This window comes from Dama dama, chromosome 23 (genome assembly GCF_033118175.1).
Source record: "Dama dama isolate Ldn47 chromosome 23, ASM3311817v1, whole genome shotgun sequence".
In the NCBI taxonomy this organism is placed as follows: Eukaryota; Metazoa; Chordata; class Mammalia; order Artiodactyla; family Cervidae; genus Dama; species Dama dama.
Window position 1 is genome coordinate 17,302,460 of NC_083703.1, and position 19,656 is coordinate 17,322,115.

General features: G+C 45.8%; 1 protein-coding gene across 11 annotated transcripts in view; it reads left to right on the forward strand.

Moving 5' to 3' along the window:
- The window catches only part of CELF2 (CUGBP Elav-like family member 2), a 550,854-nt gene that overhangs the window by 445,274 nt on the left and 85,924 nt on the right, over window positions 1-19,656 (forward strand). For all 11 annotated transcript variants that reach the window (XM_061126053.1, XM_061126051.1, XM_061126049.1 and 8 more), the window contains one exon: window positions 251-333. In XM_061126053.1, the coding sequence (XP_060982036.1) occupies window positions 251-333 (83 nt within the window). The remainder of the gene's footprint in view (window positions 1-250; window positions 334-19,656) is intronic.

A 19,656-nucleotide genomic window follows, 5' to 3' on the forward strand; every position in this document is an offset into this window, starting at 1 on the left:
GAAGACCCGGGTTCCCGGTAGTTGGTACGCAGTTGTGAATTGATTCCCCAACGTGGGGAAAAGCTAATAAATATGATTTAGGATGAAAGGCGCTGGGTAAAATGCTCGAGCTGTTGTTATTACTGTTGCCGTGCACCTTATTTTTAAATTGTGCATCCTTTTAAGTAGTTGACTCGTTCGCCCCAGTCTCCATTATATCTAAGCAAAGCATTCACAGAAATTTCTAAAACCTTTTCATTTCTCTCTGTAGGTTGTTGTTTCGTAACATTTTATACAAGAAAAGCTGCACTTGAGGCCCAGAATGCACTGCACAATATTAAAACTTTACCTGGGGTGAGTCGGTTTACTTTTGTACCAAAATCACTTTATTGCTTGAAAATGGTCCTTTCAACTGACGGTTCTAGTGATGGGCTCTTAGTGCCAAAAATGACTTTGGGCTTTTGAGGCGGGTGTGCTGACTACCCCCTCACCCAGCCCCCGGTCCCCGTTGCAGCAGCCAGAGCGGCTGGCCAGCCCTTCAAGAAGCGCTGGCATTAATGCTGACAGAAAGACCTCTCCGAGAGTGTGTCCCCTGGTCAGAAAATCAGAATGACCCCACTGGGTCGCAGTGGCTGCTACAGAGGATTGGGTGGACAGCGATTGTAAAGAGAAAAAAAAAGAACTCACGTACACACGCATGCAACACACGAGAGGAGCAAATGGAAAAGGAAAAGCTTTTACTCACCAGGAGCCTCTCTTCAAATTTAGTCCTTAGATTTTTCTTTTGAAAGGACAAAATGTACTCTGCACAGCCGTAATATTCAACCTCCTAATGGCTTCTAAACAGTCAGTGGTGGTTAACAAAGTCAATGTTTTAATGCCCAATTTGCGGCTTCATGTCGACAGAGAACAGAAAATTCAAAGCTTACAATTTTTTGTTTCCATTTCCTTCCCAGTCATATTGGACATTTGGTACCATTCACTAGAAATGAACTAATGTTGGCTGTAGCTGCTGCATCAGAATACATGATTTCTGGGGGTTTGTGACTGTTTTATCTAGTGCATGCTGGTGTAAATTTCTCTGCTAGTTGGGATATTTTCCCTGTTGATTCAGATATCAGGGATGAGTTTATTTAATGGCAGAATGATGCGTGTTGCTGATAATGAAGAACCTCTGGTAAGCAGTGCTGTGTTAATGATTTTATTGCAACCTGGTATGATAAGAGTAAAAGAAAAATAACAGGATGTCCCTAATGTTTTCAGGGTATAATTGTAACGTCTTATCATTTATCTGTCATGCAAACCTATGTATACAAGTCATTTGATACCCTGTCACCCTCAGAGAAGATAGCATTTGTTTAATTCACCTTAGCTCCATTGAAAATCATATATTTTAGTGACAAGATACTCAGTAAAAGGTTTTCAAAACATTTAACTTGGTAATAACAAAAAAGAAGTAAATTATGAACTGTGGTCTCAAACCACTCCACTTTGGTTTTCCCCTTTTTGTGTGAGCAAATCAGACAGAGTGGGATTCAGAAAAGCAAGTGTGATACCAGAATTCTCCCTCCTAATTTAATTTAACTACTTCTCTCTGAAACGTCTTAGGTACTTTTTTAGTAGGGAAGATTTTACTGGGTCCAAGTGCTTTGCCTGATGATTTTTTTAAATATTGTTTCAGCTTCATTCCCTGTATAAATGGAATTCTTCCAGTGTAAGTGCTGGGTGGTTGTAGTGTTAGGTTACATTACTGAATGAATCAACCAAGGTAAATATTTACTGTCTATGGTAGGAAAAAAATAATTTTTATTTCCCAGGTTCCTAATCCAACCCGGAGACCACTTGGTATTCCTTCTTTTAGAATGAAATACTTTACAGTAATTAATGTGCAAAATCCCTTCTTTGTGTTTAAACAAATTACTTGAGATGATGAATTGTTATTATAGCATTTAGGGTCTATCGGTGCCAAATCTCATCCTATTTTAAATTAATGTGAAGCTTGGTTCATTTGAGTTCTTCCCCTACACTGGAAGGAGCACAGCTCCTAACATGCCATTTTCATGCGTGAAGAGATGCTCCTCAAAACCCAGAGTTAACGAATGGGCTGTGCTGAAACTTGTACAAATGACTGATGAGCTTGCTTCTGTTGGGGACATCGGACATCTTACTCTGACCCGTTTCTCAGCAAACAAATAGTATCTTCTGTATTTAAAAAAAAAAAATTTTTTTTACCCATGTCTCTTTTTTGCTTTAAAAATTTCTGCGTGCTGAAGTCAGGGCTGCTGATTTTGGAAACCCATTATTAAGGACAAGAATTCTGAGGTTGGAAAATACGGTTTGTGGATTGTTTTCGGCTTTCTTTTCATCCGGTTCAATTTCCTCTGCCCAATTACTTGAGGCAGGTTAAGTGAAAATTCTGAGAAGTCAGGTCTGATTTGTAAGCTCCGAGGCTTCACAGCACACACACTGTTGCTACATCTGCCATTTCAAATTAGGTGAATGGGAGCAGAGTTCCACATCTCGCATTTATGTATTGCTTTATCTGATCAGCATCACCCTTAACAGCTCCAGCAAGAACATGAAAGTGGTTTCCTATCAGCTGGGAGCTTTGGTGGACGGGAAGAAATGGGACCAGACATAAAAGATTAATGCATATTCTTGGGGAAAAAATATTACAGGGTGCCTTCCTGTTTGATTACAAGCCTTGGAATTAGTCAACATTTCCATAATTCTAAACCAATATACACCTGTTTTCCCACTGTGATGTGAAGGCACAACTTAATTTAATAGAATCCCTGCTGTGCTAAATCTCTCATTAAATACCAAGCAAGTTCAGTAATTTAAAGTTGTAGCACTACTATTTTAACTGGTTGCCTTCCTATTATGAAATTAATAAGAAATTAATGATGTACTTTGCCATATGCCTTCAGTTTCTTTCTGAATAAAAATAAAAAGGATAAAGAAAAATGCATCACCAGCTGACACTTTAAAGCTTTTCTGGTTGTAATCATTTCTCCTGCAGATAAAATCCATTAAAAAGGCACTTGCTGTCTTTTTTTTTTTTCTAAAGTGTCCAAAACTTTCCATTTAAAACAAGATCAAATAGTGCTGGGTGTTTGGTTTGCCTTCTTTTTTTTTTTTTTTTTCCCTGTTTAATTTTCTCTTGCAGTTGATGTGTTTTGTCATATGGAACTTTTCATCATGCAACCAAACTTGGTGAATGTCGAGGAATTTTCATTCTTGAGAGAAACAAAGAACTTGGTTCATATGGAAGAGAAAGAAAAGCTGATGGGCCATTCTTTTATGCAGTTGAAAATTCTTTTATGCACCCTTCCTCCTATGTAATGTATGGATTATAGAGACCCTTTCCTTGGTGAGGTGTAGGCGAAGCATCAGGGCGTTACTTAGCTGCGCAAAGTCATCACGGATACATCTCTTAAGCCTGTCTCTTACTGTGTGACTGAGAAAGACACTGGGTCTTACATCCTCTGAAATGCTCAAAATAAATCCTAGAAATACACTTAGAAGATAAGGGAGCAAATTCAGCACCTCTGCATAGGGAGCAGGAAATGAACTTCACAGGGTTGGGAGGTCCTTCTCCTGGTTTGGTGACACTCTGCTCTAGAGACCAGTGGTTTGACACTTAAGGAAGAGATAAAATCTTAGGCACAGGGCATGATTTATTACTAACATTTCTTTAGGTTAGAGCTTCCCTGATGGCCCAGTAGGTAAAGAATCCGCCTGCAATGCAGGAGACACAGGAGACGCTGGTTCTATCCCCAGATCGGGAAGATCCCCTGGAGGAGGAAATGGCAACCCACTCCAATATTCTTGCCTGGAGAATCCCATGGACAGAGGAGCCTGGCGGGCTACCGTCCAAAAGGTCGCCAAGAGTCAGACACAACTGAGCACACAGGCTCGTTAGGTTAACAAACCACTCATGAGTATCGGGAGCTTCTGGTGTGCCAGGCAGCAAAGCTTTACAGTGACCACGCACATGCCCTTGAAGCCCCTAGTGAGTCTATGACCATGTCTGTGCAGAAAGGGCCGCTGGATGAGTCACTGGCCTTGGAATTAACTTCTGAGCCTGACCTTTTCCATAGCTGAGCCATTTGTGTTCTCGGGCAAATCCTGATTGCCTCTCCTTTGATGATACAGCCGATCAGGCTGAGAGGTATTGTCTTTGCTTAGGGTTTCGGGCAGGCACAATCTCACTGGTAGAATGGCTCAATAGAAATGTCATCGTCTGCCATGGTGCTTCCCAGAGAGAAAAACCCTGTGAAGGCAGCTCTCGAGATTCATTTTGTTTTCCCTGACCTAATTTAGCTTAATTAAAAAATAAAGTAACGACCTCAGTGGAGGCCCAGGAAAACTGCCACAACCCCTTCAATAATCAGGTGTCAGGGCCAAATATCCCCCTGCTCCAGGCCTAGTGCCACTCTTTTTTCAAGGTCTTCACACACATTGTCTCTTGCAATAAGGCTTTTTGATTGAAAATCTCCAGCAGCATCGTTAGAGCATTCACCGTATAAATTAATTTAATTAAGGATGTAATAACAGAGACGAATACAGTTTTGAAAAAGCTCTTAAATTTGAACGGCAAGGAGAAATTGGAATATTAATTGCAAATTTCTTCCAGCCACTTTCTCCAAGACTGCCTCCCTCCTTTCTAAGAGTCCTTACCAGTTTTATTAAATGCAGTTTATATTAAGGAGTTACTGCCCTAAGAGCACATTTGTTTAGAGTGCTGCACGTTAGCCATGGCAGACGGGAATGACACGTAGAGCTGAGAGATAAAAACCAATGGGCTTGATCCACCAGGAGGAAGCTGTAAATGAAGTGCCCTCCTGGGCCACATGTGCTCGCCCGCATGGCGTGAATGCCCCGCTTCCCGGCTGGCCCTGTGTGGGCGGGCAGCCCTCCCCGGTGGCCTGGAACACAACCCTCCCTAGCATTGTGCCCCAGTGTCCTCTCAGAGAGGAGTGCTGGGGCTTTGTTTCTCCCAGCAGAGCAGCAGTGACTGTCACCGGGACCGAATTCACTTTGCCCACTGTAATGCTTTTCCAGGGACTCACTCACTCTGCACCACCTCTTCTGGTTATTAATATGTACTTAATGTCTTTGTTCTCAGAACCGTGGTGATTATTTTATCATCATCATCATCATCATCATCGTTATTTCTGTCATAAAAATATCTCAAACTCCATCTCTTCCTATCATGGAAATTTCCCCCTAAACCATCCCGTTTGAGTCAAAGCCTGACGAGGTTGTGCTCAAAGTGTTTTTTTCCCCTTGGGCGCCTTTTATTGAAAATTGTTAGGAAAAAAAAAAAAAGGGCAAAAGATCATATGAAGAGATTTGAGTCCTCAAACCCCTGTGCCACAGAGGACACACAAAATATTCATGCCTTCATTCAACAAATATTTACTAAATTTTTATGGTTGGTCAGGCACCATTCTAGGTTCCAGAGATCTATAGTAGCTACTGTGATGTTTATAACTAAATCTTTAAGAAACAAAGCCAGCCAATGTGCTTATGTATAGTTAGTGTTTAATAAATTGATCTTGGATATTTAATGCCCAAATGAGTTAAAGAAAAATACCTGTAGACGAGTTGAGTTTTATTCAAAAAAATTATTTTGCCCAAACACTCCAAAAAGTAAGATGCCGTGGATTTGTGATTCCATGTGTATATAATGATAGCTTGTTTCATATATAGAGAGCTATGTATTTATGTATTATGTATATCTCTGTATTATGTATATCTCTGTATTAAAGAGATGGGAACACCAGACCACCTGACCTGCCTCCTGAGAAATCTATATGCAGGTCAAGAAGCAACAGTTCAAATTGGACATGGAACAACAGACTGGTTCCAAATCAGGAAAGGAGTATGTCAAGGCTGTATATTGTCACCCTGCTTATTTGACTTATATGCAAGGTACATCATGAGAAATGCTGGGCTGGATGAAGCACAAGCTGGAATCAAGATTGCTGGGAGAAATATCAATAACCTCAGATATGCAGATGACACCACCCTTATGGCAGAAAGCAAAGAAGGACTAAAAAGCCTCTTGATGCAAGTGAAAGAGGAGAGTGAAAAAGTTGGCTTAAAACTCAACATTCAGAAAACTAAGATCATGGCATCTGGTCCCATCACTTCATGGCAAATAGATGGGGAAATAATGGAAACAGTGAGAAACTTTATTTTGGGGAGTTCCAAAATCACTGCAGCTGGTGACTGCAGCCATGAAATTAAAAGACACTTGCTCCTTGAAAGAAAACCTATGACCAGCCTAAACAGCATATTAAAATGCAGAGACTACTTTGTCAGAAAAGATCCATCTAGTCAAGGCTATGGTTTTTCCAGTGGTCATGTATGGATGTGAGAGTTGGACTATAAAGAAAGCTGATCACCAAAGAACTGGTGCTTTTGAACTGTGGTGTTGGAGAAGACTCTTGAGAGTCCCTTGGACTGCAAGGAGATCCAATCAGTCCATCATTAAGGAGATCAGTCCTGGATGTTCATTTGAAGGACTGATGCTGAAGCTGAAACTCCAATCCTTTTGCCATGTGATGCAAAGAAGTGACTCATTTGAAAAGACCATGATGCTGGGAAAGATTGAAGGCAGTAGGAGAAGGGGACGACGGAGGATGAGATGGTTGGATGGCATCACCAACTCGATGGACATGGGTGTTAGTAGGCTCCAGGAATTGGTGATGGACAGGAAAGCCTGGCATGCTGCAGTCCATGGGGTTGCAAAGAGTCGTATACGACTGAGTGACTGAATTGAACTGTGTATATAATGACAGTTTGGTTCACATATAAAGATCTATATATTTATGTATATCTCTGTATTCCTACAGGAAAAACATTCACAGACATCCACATGTGGTTATCAGTTCAAATAAACACAGGAAGAAATAGCAGAAAATTTCATTTTCTGTTTGGCCTGCCCACATATTGTTCCTTACCTGGTAGTCACTTTTCTTAACTTAGACTTCACGAGCTGTGTAATTCTTCACATTTGTTGTTCGGTTGGGTTTTGTTTCAGCTTAGGATCATCACTGATTCATAGCACAAGTACAATGGCATTGACAACTGCCATTTAATGATGATAATCTCTGCCCTCCACCTCCTTAAGCGGAGACAAGGCACTGAATGAGATAATGTATGTAAAGCTTTCTGAGGCCCTGAAGAAATAGACTTATAAGATGTTGTTTCTACTTGACAGTTTCTGTAGGTGTGAAGTTTTTTGGGGGAGCAACCCAACAGATAAAATGTATTTTCTGGGGACAATGTCAGGACACCCATTGAGTGTACATTCTTCAGACTTAACCTTTGCAGAATTTGGTCAGGGCCAAGATGTTTGGTCTTTCCAGCCCTGAGCGGCTGTTTTCCCTACTGTGCCTGCGCTCTCTTACTGGGAACTGCAGCCCACCAGGCTCCTCTGTCCATGAGATTTCCCAGGCAAAAATACTGGAGTGGGTAGCCATTCCTTTCCTCCAGGGATCTTCCCAACTCAGGGATCAAACCCATGTCTTTTGTGTCTCCTGCATTGCAGGTGGATTCTTTTACTGGTTGAGCCACCAGGCAAGTCCTTGTTATCAATAAAATGACTTTAAAAGGCCTGTGATGGAGAGCACCGCCGTGTGGCTGTGGGGGAGCTCCTGGGAGGGGTGGGTGCAAAAGCCCCCACCCCACCACCTGTATGTCCGGAGCCAAGCCAGTGTGAAGACAGGTCCAGGGTATAGAACCAGCCCTGGAGGGATCTCAGCCTGGTGTGGCAGGATTGCTGGCCATCTCATTGGCTTAGACCTAAGAAAGTTGGAGGAAGAAATCCTTGGCCTGGTTCTTCGCAGGCTTCAGGCCAATCCCAGGGATCCGGGAAGGTATATATTAATACTTTTTAAAAAGCTGTTCAGCTTCCATGGTGGCTCAGATGAGAAGGAATCTGCCTGCAATGCAGGGGCCCCTGGGTCAGGAAGATTCCCTGGAGAAGGGAATGACAACCCACTCCAGTATTCTTGCCTGGAGAATTCCATGGACAGAGGAGCCTGATGGGCTACAGTCCATGGGGTCGCAAAGAGTTAGATGCAACTGAGCAACTAACAGACAAAAGTCCATTAGTGTATATAAAATAGATAACTAATAAGGATCTACTGTATACCACGGGGAACTCTTCTCAGAACTCTGTAATGACCCATGTGGGGTAAGAATCTTTAATAAAAGAGGGACGGTGGATAGATGTGTGTGTAACTAATTCACTTTGCTGCACAGCAAAAACTAATACATTTTAAACCAACTATTCTCCAATAAAAAACAAAATTTAAGGCTGTTGGAAACTGCCCATTTACCCACCATAAGGGTTTACAAGCTACCTGTATAGTGGGCGCTTCTGCTTTGGATAGGCCAACAATCCATTCAATAACTTGGGCATTTCCTGGTGTTTGGATTTGATTACCTTAAATGAAAAACCAGTTTTTTAAAAAAAATATGGCCTCCATAAGACAAGGAAGGCTGTGGGAGGTGATTCATGAGGGATCCTTAGTGGTGGCAAGTTGAGGATGGCTGAGGTACAAAGCCCAGGGTTAAAACAGGAAACAGCTACACCACTGTTTTGGTAACAGAATTCAGTGGGAGGCCTTCCCATTTTGTTTTGCAAACACCACCATCTCAGCTAATTAATAGGACTGTTCTGAGAGCTTAACAACTTCCCACGTGGCTCAGTGGTAAAGAACCCACCTGCCAATGCAGGAGACAAGGTTTGATCCCTGGTCTGGGAAGATCCTCTGGAGAAGGAAATGGCTTACCCAAGTGTGCATTCCTGTCACCTAGCACAGATGTTTGGCCACATCTGCACTGCCAGCTATGTCATTGTTGGAGAAATGTTGGTGTCTGAAGGGAATGGATGGCAAAATGAAGTCATAGTTAGATTTCGGAGGTTATCATTTGGGAATACAGCAAGTCTCCTACGTATGAACGAGTTCTGTTCCAAGACCACATTCCATTTCAGGAGCACTTATGTAAGCCCGATTTGTACCTAAGTCCAAGAAGGTTAGCCTAGGTACCCAACTAACACAGTTGACTGTCCACTACTGCTTTTGCACTTGTTTCCAGGCATCCTGGGCTTGAAATAAAGATACTATACTACTGTACTCTATGCAGTGCTTCACAGTAAGGTACACAGAAGCGTAACCACTTGTAGAGAATGCTCGCGTGCGACAATGTACCCCAGACACGTAAACTAACTCACGCGACTGAACATGTCAGCGCACATTTGGAGCTTTGAAAGTTTGCACCGTGAAGGTTCATATGTAGGTGGTGGTGTAGTCGCTCAGTCATGTCCGACTCTTTTGCAGTCCCATGGGCTGTAGCCTGCCTTGGCTCCTCTGTGCATGGGATTTCCCAGGCAAGAAGACTGGAGTGGGTTGCCCCTTTCCTTCTTTAGGACATCTTCCCCGACCCAAGGATCAAACCCACATCTACTGAATTACAGGCATTCTTTACCGCTGAGCCACCAGCAAGCCCCTCGTGTGTCAGGGACTTACTGTATTTGGTTCAGTTACACAAATCTCAGTTCCCATGAAGCTGATAAGATTTCCTTCAAGAGAAGATTGAGAGGGAAAACCCATGAATTTGACTAAAGGTCTGGATGGAATTGTGGAGGAAGGGATTATGACAGTCGGATGAAAGGGGAAATTTTTAAAAGTTGGGAAAGAGTCCAGATTCTGTCTTTAGAGTGAGTGGTCTGTGTGAGAATGCATCACCCGAAACAGGGCCATTAAGCTGGGCAGACCTCTACTCTTTCACGGGTGGGCTGAGCCCAACTCAGGAGACGTCGGGGGGAGGTGGGACAGCCAGTTCAGGGCCTCCAACTCTGGAGCTGTGAGGAGAGCTCTCCAGGAGCCCTGAGGTCTTCCCCAGCCACCAAGAAGCAGGGCATTGCTGAGCTGAGGCCGTGAGAGGGAGCCTCGGAGCTCCCCTGCCGGCTGGAGCCAGCCTGCTTAGGAGCAGGGGCAGGAGCCCAGCGCCTGGGGCCGGTGGGGGGCCTCCCGTGCCCTCCGCTCGTGGTGGCCGTGGACTCGGTGCACAGGTGCTCAGGAAGCGTCTTACGACATGGGCTAGTGAGGTTGTCTTGGTAACAGCGCAGTATTTCAGGACCAGATCCTGCTCTCACCACCCACGAGTCGCGGAGACGGGACAAAGGGCAGCGGCTGTGGGACACTAAGGAGGGGCGCTGTGACCCATGTCCCCTTCTGTCTCCTTTGCCGTTCCTGACGTCCTCGCTTCCCACCAGTACTCAAAATTCATGTCTGCACTGCCGCCCCCTCCCCTCGAGTACTCCAGAAACACTCGTGAGTCCGTCCTTTCTTCATCCAAAGAGTGAAGCGGTCAGGCTGAAATGACCCTTAGAGCCCTTCTCAGGCACCTGTGCATCAATTACACTAGTGTCTCGTTGGATTTAAGGAAACCTATCTAGGTAGGAATGTAGGTGCATAGGTAGGAGGGAGGTAAACGTCTCTGAGTGACTTGCTTCGGGTGTGGGGTGGTGATGGCAGAGGACCTGGTGCATATGCAGCGGGCCATCCAACATGTGATGCTCCACTCTGAGGTTCCCAGCCCATCTGCTTCCCTCTGGTTGAGGACCAGTGGGGGCTCAGCGCTCACAATTCTTCTGCCAGGGAACAGAGAAAGGAAAGGGAAGGCAGTGAACGCCAGGAGGTCGGTCCATTTCCCTGCTTCCAGTCTTGGTCTGATGGGGGGTGTTTAACCTAATGAGGCATCAGGATGGAGGCAGGTTTCCTTTGCCTGTTTCGTCTCTGTCCCCGGTCCACATGCATAGTGAGTTGTCTGTGTTTGTAGACGGCTTTCTGATACTGTTTATTTGCTGCCCATCCTAAAAACATCCCGGGATGAAGTGATAGCGTTCACCTTGTTGTGTGGAGGACACAGAGGCTCTGGAAGATTAAATTAGCTTCTCTGCCTTCACCTGGATGGAACCAGAATTCAAGTCGCATTCCCTCAGCCTCCCCGATAGCCTGGCCTCCTGACGGGAGATTTTGGTCTGATGCCTGCTCCCTCGGAGGAGCTCGGGAGTCAGACTCAGGAGGCCAACACAGCACAACAGTGAACATCACTACGAAATAACGACTGTCAGTGGCCCAGGTGTCAGGCCCCCGATGAATGGAGGCTTTCGGGATGTAGCCCTTGGCGTTGTCACAGCTGTTGCACGAGGCGGGTGTCACCCAGCCCCTTTGCTAGTAAGGAAGCTGAACCTCAGAAAGGGAGTGACTTGTCCAGGGCGGCACAGCCCATAATGGGGTGTGGACAGACAGTCGGCTTCAGACCAGCGCCTCTGGCACCTGTCAGGTTTGTGCCCCGCTCTACAGGCCAGAGGCTTACCAGGTCCTAAGCCCCGTTGGGCACGCCCATTCCTGCAGCAGGAAATGTGTCCCCAGCCAGTCCCTTGCTTCACCGACAGCTCCCGATAACCACCCTGGCTCCCTGCACAGCCCTCCCAAAGCTAGTTTGAAGCCTCAGCGCTCCCATCACCTCTTCTCATGGTGCTGCGTGGGGGTCCCACCCGAGGGCCAGAGCTCCTGGACCCAGGACTGCCCTCCTCACAGCCAGCCAAGCACCCCTGCCCTCATGATCAGTCCTGACACCCCATGAGTTGAGGCATGAGGCCTCAGCCTCTTACCTTGCCCAAGACATGAAACCATGCTCTCGGGCCCTGACTGAGGTCCCCACAAACAGCAGGTGCAAGAGACAGGATTTCCTGGCCACTTAGGTCCAAGGTGACTGACACCAGGCTCACTAAGACAGAACCAGATATCAGAGGCAGTCCTGACTGTAAGAGGATCTGCTTTGCAGACATAATTATAAATGCAGCACCTCTCTTCAGAGGAGCGTAGCTTCACCAACGTCGGCTCATTAACATTCAGGTTATTAGGGTTCTTTTCTTTATCTGCAACCCCAGTCCTCTCAGCTCTGACTCCACAATCTGCATTCTAATGTCCTGTCTCTGTCCAGCTGGCCTCCCTGCCCTCTTCCATCTCTGGGCTCTTTGTCCAAGGGGTGAGGGCAGATGGGGACAGGGCTCATCTTTGAAGATGAAGCATAAACCCTGTCATGTGCCACCCAAAGCTGTGGCCCCGGGAGGCAACTCGGAGGAGCTCCAGGCCTGCCGCCCTCACCCACCCTGTGGCCCCGACAAGACCTGGGGGCCTTTACAGAACAATCAGACCCATCCACCCTCTTACTTCGTGGTTGAGGAACCAGGGTCTGGGAGGTGAAGTCTGCGAAACCATCTAGGTATCTGCATCCTCTGCTTCTGAAAACGAGGGACCAGACTCCCCCCCAGACGAGGGCACTTAAATCTGCAGCAACCACCGGGGCGGGTGGGACAGCCTCCCCAGGCAGCCAGACCAGCAGGCACTGTGTCCTTGTGGCTACAGCACGTCACGGGCAGGGAGCCCAGGCCAGCAGATGCTTTGCCCTGGATTCGGGAGCTCAGCTATCCTGCTGTCTGCGCCCTGTGCCGCCCCCCACCATTGGCTCTGTCCTCCCCCTTCGAGTTCAGATCAAAGGCTGGAGGATCGATGAAGATACGAGGGCAGGGGATGTGGGAAATCTTGTGCTGTGATTTCTCCCTGGCTAAGAAGGGAGGGTAAGTGGATTATTGTGCAGGCTTAGATATGTGTCACCTCTCCCACTGTCTTGGTCATGGAAACACGTGACCCTGGGCATGTGAGGTTATGAGACCCAAAGTCCTGTGCTCTCTGGGCACCCCCTTCCTATGTTACCATCCTCCCTCAGGGCCTGGAAGGACCACAAAAGAGCAAAGAGCAGGCTCCCCGGAAAACTTGCCTTCTTCTCTGGAAGGTCCATGGAGTATGTTCTGGGATATTCAGTTCCGCGCATCACGCCCTTCCCATGTGGAGACTGTAATCGTCATTTCTTCAGGAGAGCATATATTTAAGTACATACAAGGAAACTGTGCCAGATATTTTGTGTTAAGTGGTGTATGGGGTCCAGGATACCGTTGATGAACTGTCAACAAGTCATGTGGTTTAGGAAAGAGAAAATCTGTTGGTATCTCCTCATTCCATCTTGTGTCCTGGGTGTGAAGGCAGACCCATAGTGGTGGAACCCTGGGAGGATTAGGTTTCTAGCAAGTTTTGGTTCAATAAACCTGATATTTTTCCACTGACTTTCAGGATTTAGATAATCAATGTTCAGTTAATAACAATCATAGTGATAGTGAATGCTTATTGACCTCTACGGCTAATAATTTCCCTCCTGTACTAGATACAAGTTGGATGGGAAAGACAGCTCTGAGATAATTTCAGCCTCACTTCTCCTTGTCACCTTCATCCATCGGTAGTACCTGCTTTATGATAGCCTAATATTTATAAGATACCATTTAAAGAGAAAGAAGAGCATTAGCCCAAAATTCAGTGAGTCCTCACTTACATTTCTTCTGCCTATGGAGGCATTAACTATAATCACAACCCCTTAAAAATCAAAATCTCACAGGTACCAGTGAGTCCTTGATCAGAGAATCTTCCTCACTCAAAAATCACTTCTGAGTTACTGAAGTCACTCCTAAGTCAAAGTTGTCCAGATAAACCCCTGGAGGTCATTGTCAAAAACTAACCATCATCAGTAAGGAAAAGAAAAGTAAGAGTTGCAGACTTAGGAAATCCATGGCTAATATCAGCAGGTTTCTGCTTATTTGAATATTGTTCTCTGGGTCAACAGAGGAACACAGGGCACGTGGAGGAAAACAGACCAGATCTGATCATAATTGTGCTTAGAAACAACACTGTCCAATGTCCCCACTTTATGGTCGAGGAAACAGACGCCCAGAGAGGTTAGGTGATGTGCGGAAGGTCACACAGCCCCCTGGCGGTGGAGGTGGGACAACTCAGGGCTCCCGGTTCCGCACCTGTTGTGTGACGCTGAAACATCATTTTAAGGAATCAGAAATTCAGAGCTCAGATTACCAGTCTGTCCCTGGATTACACTCTGTGGTGTGAGCCAAGCGAATGTGGCGATTCCTTTTCTCATTTCCCTTCTCTGAGCAAGACCCAGAGAGAGGACGATAATATTCTTCCTGGCCCCTTACCTAAAATGACAGATGAATGAGATGAATTTATGAAGAATGGAAGGAGAAAAAGGAAAGTCCTTAATCATGAAGTCCATTTGCATCTACAGCTGGGGCAGTGATTAGTAATCCTCACTAATAACCAGTCTCACCCGGGGAATTTTTGAAACTGCACATGCCCACGCCACACCTTGGGCAAATTAGGTAAGAATTTCTCTGGGTGGGAGCTTAGCTTCAATGTTTTTAAAGTCCCCCCCAGCGAGCCCCATGTTTGGGCAGATTTGAGAATGGCAGCTGGGAGGATCATCCTCAACCCAGAGGTGGTGGTGAACAGTTTGCTTCTTCGCTGCCCGTCCGGATGCCCGCGAGTACCTTACCTGCTGGCTGTCCTCCCACAAGTACAGCATAGCCTTGCTACTCAAACTGTGGTCTGTGGACCAGTGGCATGGCCATCATCTGGGAACGTGTTAAAAATGTCCTCTGGCCCCGCCCCAGACCTGCATTTAAACTAGATCCCTGCATGATGTGTACACCTAGTGTGTGAAGTTTGATGCTTATGCACTGGTAGAAGCAGGTCTCATCAGTGCTGCTGTCCTGGGAATCCACCACAGTTCCCTTTAAGATGCTCGGAATGTGCATGCTTACATGCCTCTTGCCACCACTCAATCTGTCTCTCCACTCATCTGAGTCCTGGAGAAGGCAGAGACACGGCCACCTTCCCTGGTGTCCTTGTGGACACTCTTTAGTGGTGCATCGGGGTGACCTGACCATCCAGGACGGGTGAAGGAGGAGGCAGCTCCACTGGGCCTGGAAGGGACCCTTCCTTCTCCAGCATCCTTGTTTCTGGGCACTTGTGTTTTTCCATCCTATCAACACTCAAAAGACCCACAGATGAGTTAGATGAGACTGATGCAGAGTTCACGGGTCCCAGACTGGAAGGGGATGAGTGGAGTGGGTGCTGTTTTCAGCCCAGTTTTATTCTGAAGCAAGAAGAGCGATTTTCTGCCACCAAGAGTTAACCCGTAATACTCAGCCCCACCTTGCAGGAACTTCTAGAATCCCTGCTGCTTCGTCCTTCGTGGACTTGAAACACCTTCAGAGGAAAGCAGAGGGCTTACTCTCCTGTTTCTCTTGGAATCCACAGCTTCAGAAGCAAGAAGCTGTAACCACCACCCGAACGCTAGGGTAGGGTATAGACTGTCTCCTGGCAAGAGATGCTTTAGGTCCCTGCGTTTCTGTAGTTTGGAAGGCTTGAAAGGAAGGTCACCTGCCCTAAAGAGTCACTGTGAGACTTCACCTTGACTGGGTTCTCATTTTCCATCCATTCTTCCTGTGAATCTAGAGACGTTTTTCGCATTTCGGCTTACTTCTAATCCTCAAACGTCCTGGGTAGCAGTCTGTTTGCACAGGGTCGCTTGTCACCACAAAAATTGGAATCCACAGCCAGCCTTTCCTGAAGTCACAGATGTCGCTTGTCAGGTCAGCATCAAAGCATGAATCGTGGCTGATGGACCAAAGCAGCAGCAGGAGGGCAGGCAGTGGACAGGACCGGAGGTGCCCAGAGGAAGAAGAGTTTGGTGTCGCACCTACTGACGGTGTATTAGACCCCAGGAGAAAAGGGGACCCAGAAGGAGGACAGGCTATGCAAGAGAGAGACCACCAGGCTTCCTCTGGACCAGCCACACACACGTTGTGCTGCTCATTTTTAGCGCAAGCAGATGACTAGCCTTGAGGAAGAACTTGCATCAGTTGGGTTTGTGTACAGTTGATACCTACTCTTTCATGCTCACCTTCCTCTGCCTGTTTTTTTATGTCAGTCTCTAATTTGAGCTGGATTTGAGCTTTGCGGGGGCGGGGGGCGGGGGAGCTTCTGCTTCTTCCTTAGGCAGTTTGGAGGTTCATACCCTTACTGTTTTCTCACTGGTGCTCACTGTGTTCTGAGTCCCATGAGTTGAACCCCCTCACCTTTTGTCTTGGAAACAATCAGAAGCCAGTAACGCAGCTCACTAACCATGAACCCCTCTTATGCTTTAGGAAGGAGAGAACAAAAGGCTAGGGCGGTTTCAATCCTTGGGACACCTCCTGAGAGGTACCCCGATGACGCAGATCAAAAAGAAGTATTCTTTCTGTATTGATTTTAAAGATACACCCTCGTGTTTCTGTATCATTTGCTTCTCAGGTGAAAGGCACTCAGAGTCACCGATGAGAAAAGGAAAATGAAGAGCCCTTTGCAAACAGGTTAGGGCTCCAACAGGGCAGGTCTTTCCACCGCAACTGTGCCAAGTGCCCGGCTCCCAGAATAACATCTCAGAGTCTCATTTGAGCATGACCTTCAGTCTCTGGCAGCATTTGGTTGGACAGATGTGGTAGTTGGATTCTTGGGGTGTTTTCGTCAGCACTTTAGCTTGATTCTCTTCTCTAAACATGATAGGCTCAAAGATGAGTTTTATGGAAATGCAGAATACCAACATTTCCATTGTATCTTTTAAAAGCTTTATTGGGAACGAGAAAATGTAGCTGAGACTTTAACAAAATTCTAAGAAATGAAAGGGAAGAAAAAAATACACCAGCTGGCCGCCCTGATACTGATTTATGAAAGGGGACGCTGGGTCTGGCCTAAAGCTTGGAACACGGACGAAGCTGGAGCAGAACAGAGCTGAGTGCAGACGAGAACGGAAAGGCGTCTCAAGCTGTGTCTTCCCAGTGCCTCCCACACACAGTGAAGAGAAATGATCAACAACATTCTTATGAAAACGTATATTTCTCAAGATGGCAAGCAAAAGACTACGCCTTAAACCTCTCTGCGCCCTAGGGTCACTTTCTCACACTGGGCGACTTCACTATGTCTCTGTCATTCATTCTCACGGCTTTCCTCCACCTCCTGTAGGCTTTTAGATCCCCACACTTGACCTTGACATCAGACCTTTCTGTCAAGCCCCAATATTCAGCATCTGTTCTTGGGAAGTTCCATCCAGATGGCCCACAGGAAATTCCAAAACTGAAGTCATCTCCGCCTACAAGCCCAACCCTCCTCGTGTATCACCTATGTGGACATGAGGGCCAACCAGGATAAGAGGCTGAAGTCATCCCCAGGTTCTCCTCATCCTGTATCTTCCCCCTTCCTGGGCCCCATTTCTTATCAGTGAGGAGGTCTGTGTTCTCCCTGAGAAGCAGCTCTGCAACTTCAGCCTCTTCATCACTTGGGTCTCATCAGTTTGTCATCACAGCTAATAAAAGCACAGATGGCTTAGGGGAATTTTTGGAGTTATCCTACCTAGAGCTAAACTCGTTAGTCTTTTAAGCACTTTCCTGGACGGGGAGCGGATGGTGGAATTACCACCAGATGCTGGGGGCTTCACGTTTCCTTAGCTGCTCTTGGGAGTGTGTGAACATTGTTGTGTTGTGTCTTATGGCTGAAAAAAAATGAACACAACTGTCGACTCTTGAGGGTGAGGTGGGAACTCTGACTCATGTCTCTACCGTGTCTTCCGTTTCTTCAACGTCCTTGCTCACACAGTATTCCTGCCGTGAAAACACAGCCTCCTCATGCTTCCAGAAGGGAGGAGTGAACATGCTTGCTTTGTGGCCCCCTGTCGCCTGTGCAGGAATTCACCCTCCCCACTGCTGTGTTCTGTTCCCTCACAATTATGTATCAGCATCTCTCACACGGAGCTCCTGCTTCAGAAGGAACGTTCTCGGAGGCCAGGGTGGTGCCTTGTACCTTCGGCTCTGGCTCCTCAAATGTTTGTTGAGTAAACAGACTCCCAAGGAGATAGCTTTCATTCGTAGACACTCTCACAGTATCAGGTAATCGCGAGAGTTCTTTACACACTGGTGGGGTAAAAGTAAGAGGAGTGTGTGTAGTCTCAGCTCTTTCATGGTCTTTCACACTCCTTTGGGTCATGTAGACTCCTACCCTACAAACTAGAAGCACAAGATGAAACATGGACTCAAGACCAGACAGTGAATTTGATGATAAGATCCTTGCTTCAAACATGAGTTTCCTGAAGCTTAACGAAGCCGAGTGGCTTGAGTCTAGGTACTTAGCATCGGCAAAGCCAACATGCAAACCCAAACCTCAGGATTCTGACTGAGGTGTTCTTTCCGTTACAAAGCAAACGTAAAGCAACCACAGTTTCCCAGACCCACATTCAGTACAGCACATCCAGAGAAGTAAGAAACCATCAGAGTAGGTTTGCCCCTGCAGATTGAATGTCAGTGAAGGGTTCTCCCTTTATTTCCTTAGAATAAATTTCTTAGCAAAGTCTTATCTTATGGATCCACTTTCTTAGTTTCCCTTTGCCATTTAAACTTTGGTCACATGCCATATATTGAAAGGCCCAAGCCTTGAATTTGATCTCTAGAAGACTGAGCTTCAGGGGCAGGTATTTATAGAACAATCGAACCATCATAATTTCCCTAAGCTCTGCCAACAAGTCGTTTCCAAAGTTGGTAAACGATCTTGCACATTAGAATAGAAGGTGGAGATCAAAACGAGACCATGAAATTAAGCTCAAACTCATAAAGAATTAGCAGCGCTGGAGGAGAGATCCTCATTTGGCAAAATATCAACTGAAGTTTAGTACCATGGCGGAAGATGAGATGAATAAATATAGCTGCTAAAAACAATATCAGATGTCTTGCTCAGATGTTTAATGGATTTGCATTTTAAACATGGGTAGTATGAAATAGCCCTTAAGGCGTTTTTTCAAACTTGCCATCTATTTTTAGTAGGGAAATTTTTTTAGCCAGTCCTCGTTTCTTTAAAAAAAAAGAGATGTAATCATTTTTGCTTTAACATGATTAAGAAAAGAAAATTACACTAGTTATCTCCTTTCATTCACTAAGTCAGTACAAATCCCAAAGGCCATGGAGGTAGTTAAATAAATAAATGGGAAGAGACTGCTGAGTGAGGTATGGTATTTATTTGACTGTTGTAAATGAAGTTGTCATTCCTAAGCCAATCAAATCATGCATTTTTTATGAGAGGTTGCAACTTGCAGAGAGATGGAAATGTTATACACTAATTAATAAACGTGGCTGGCAGAGCAACTCAAACACTCAGAACTGAGAAGCTAAGCTTTGGCAGGGTCATTAGAATACAGACTTCAGTGATGCTTTTCTGTTGATCAGATGAAACGCCTCTCCCTGTCAGAAGGTTCAAGATAAGATACGGTTGGCTTAAATCTTCCCAGTTAGTTTTGAACCAGAGGTTTTAAAGATTTGCTTGTTAGAGGGGCATTGTGGTGTGGTGGCTTTGGTTTGCCTTAGAGTTGAAGGGAAACTGGAGATTACTGGATAAAGCATCACTGATCTTGAGAGAGCATTGAGGCTGCTGAGAGCAGATAAAACGTGTCTTGGGTTGCACACCAAATACCCATCAAGTCCAAGGTTGGTTTAGAGGGTCATGTTATTTTATGTTATCAAGTTGATGTTTAATTGAACTGATACAGCTTGTAAATATGCAGGTGGATTACTGGGAAGATATTCCAAGCCTAGCAAAGGAGGTAGCCTGCATGAAGTGAATGTTTAGGGCCTCTTATGAGTCATCCAAAAAGAAGATG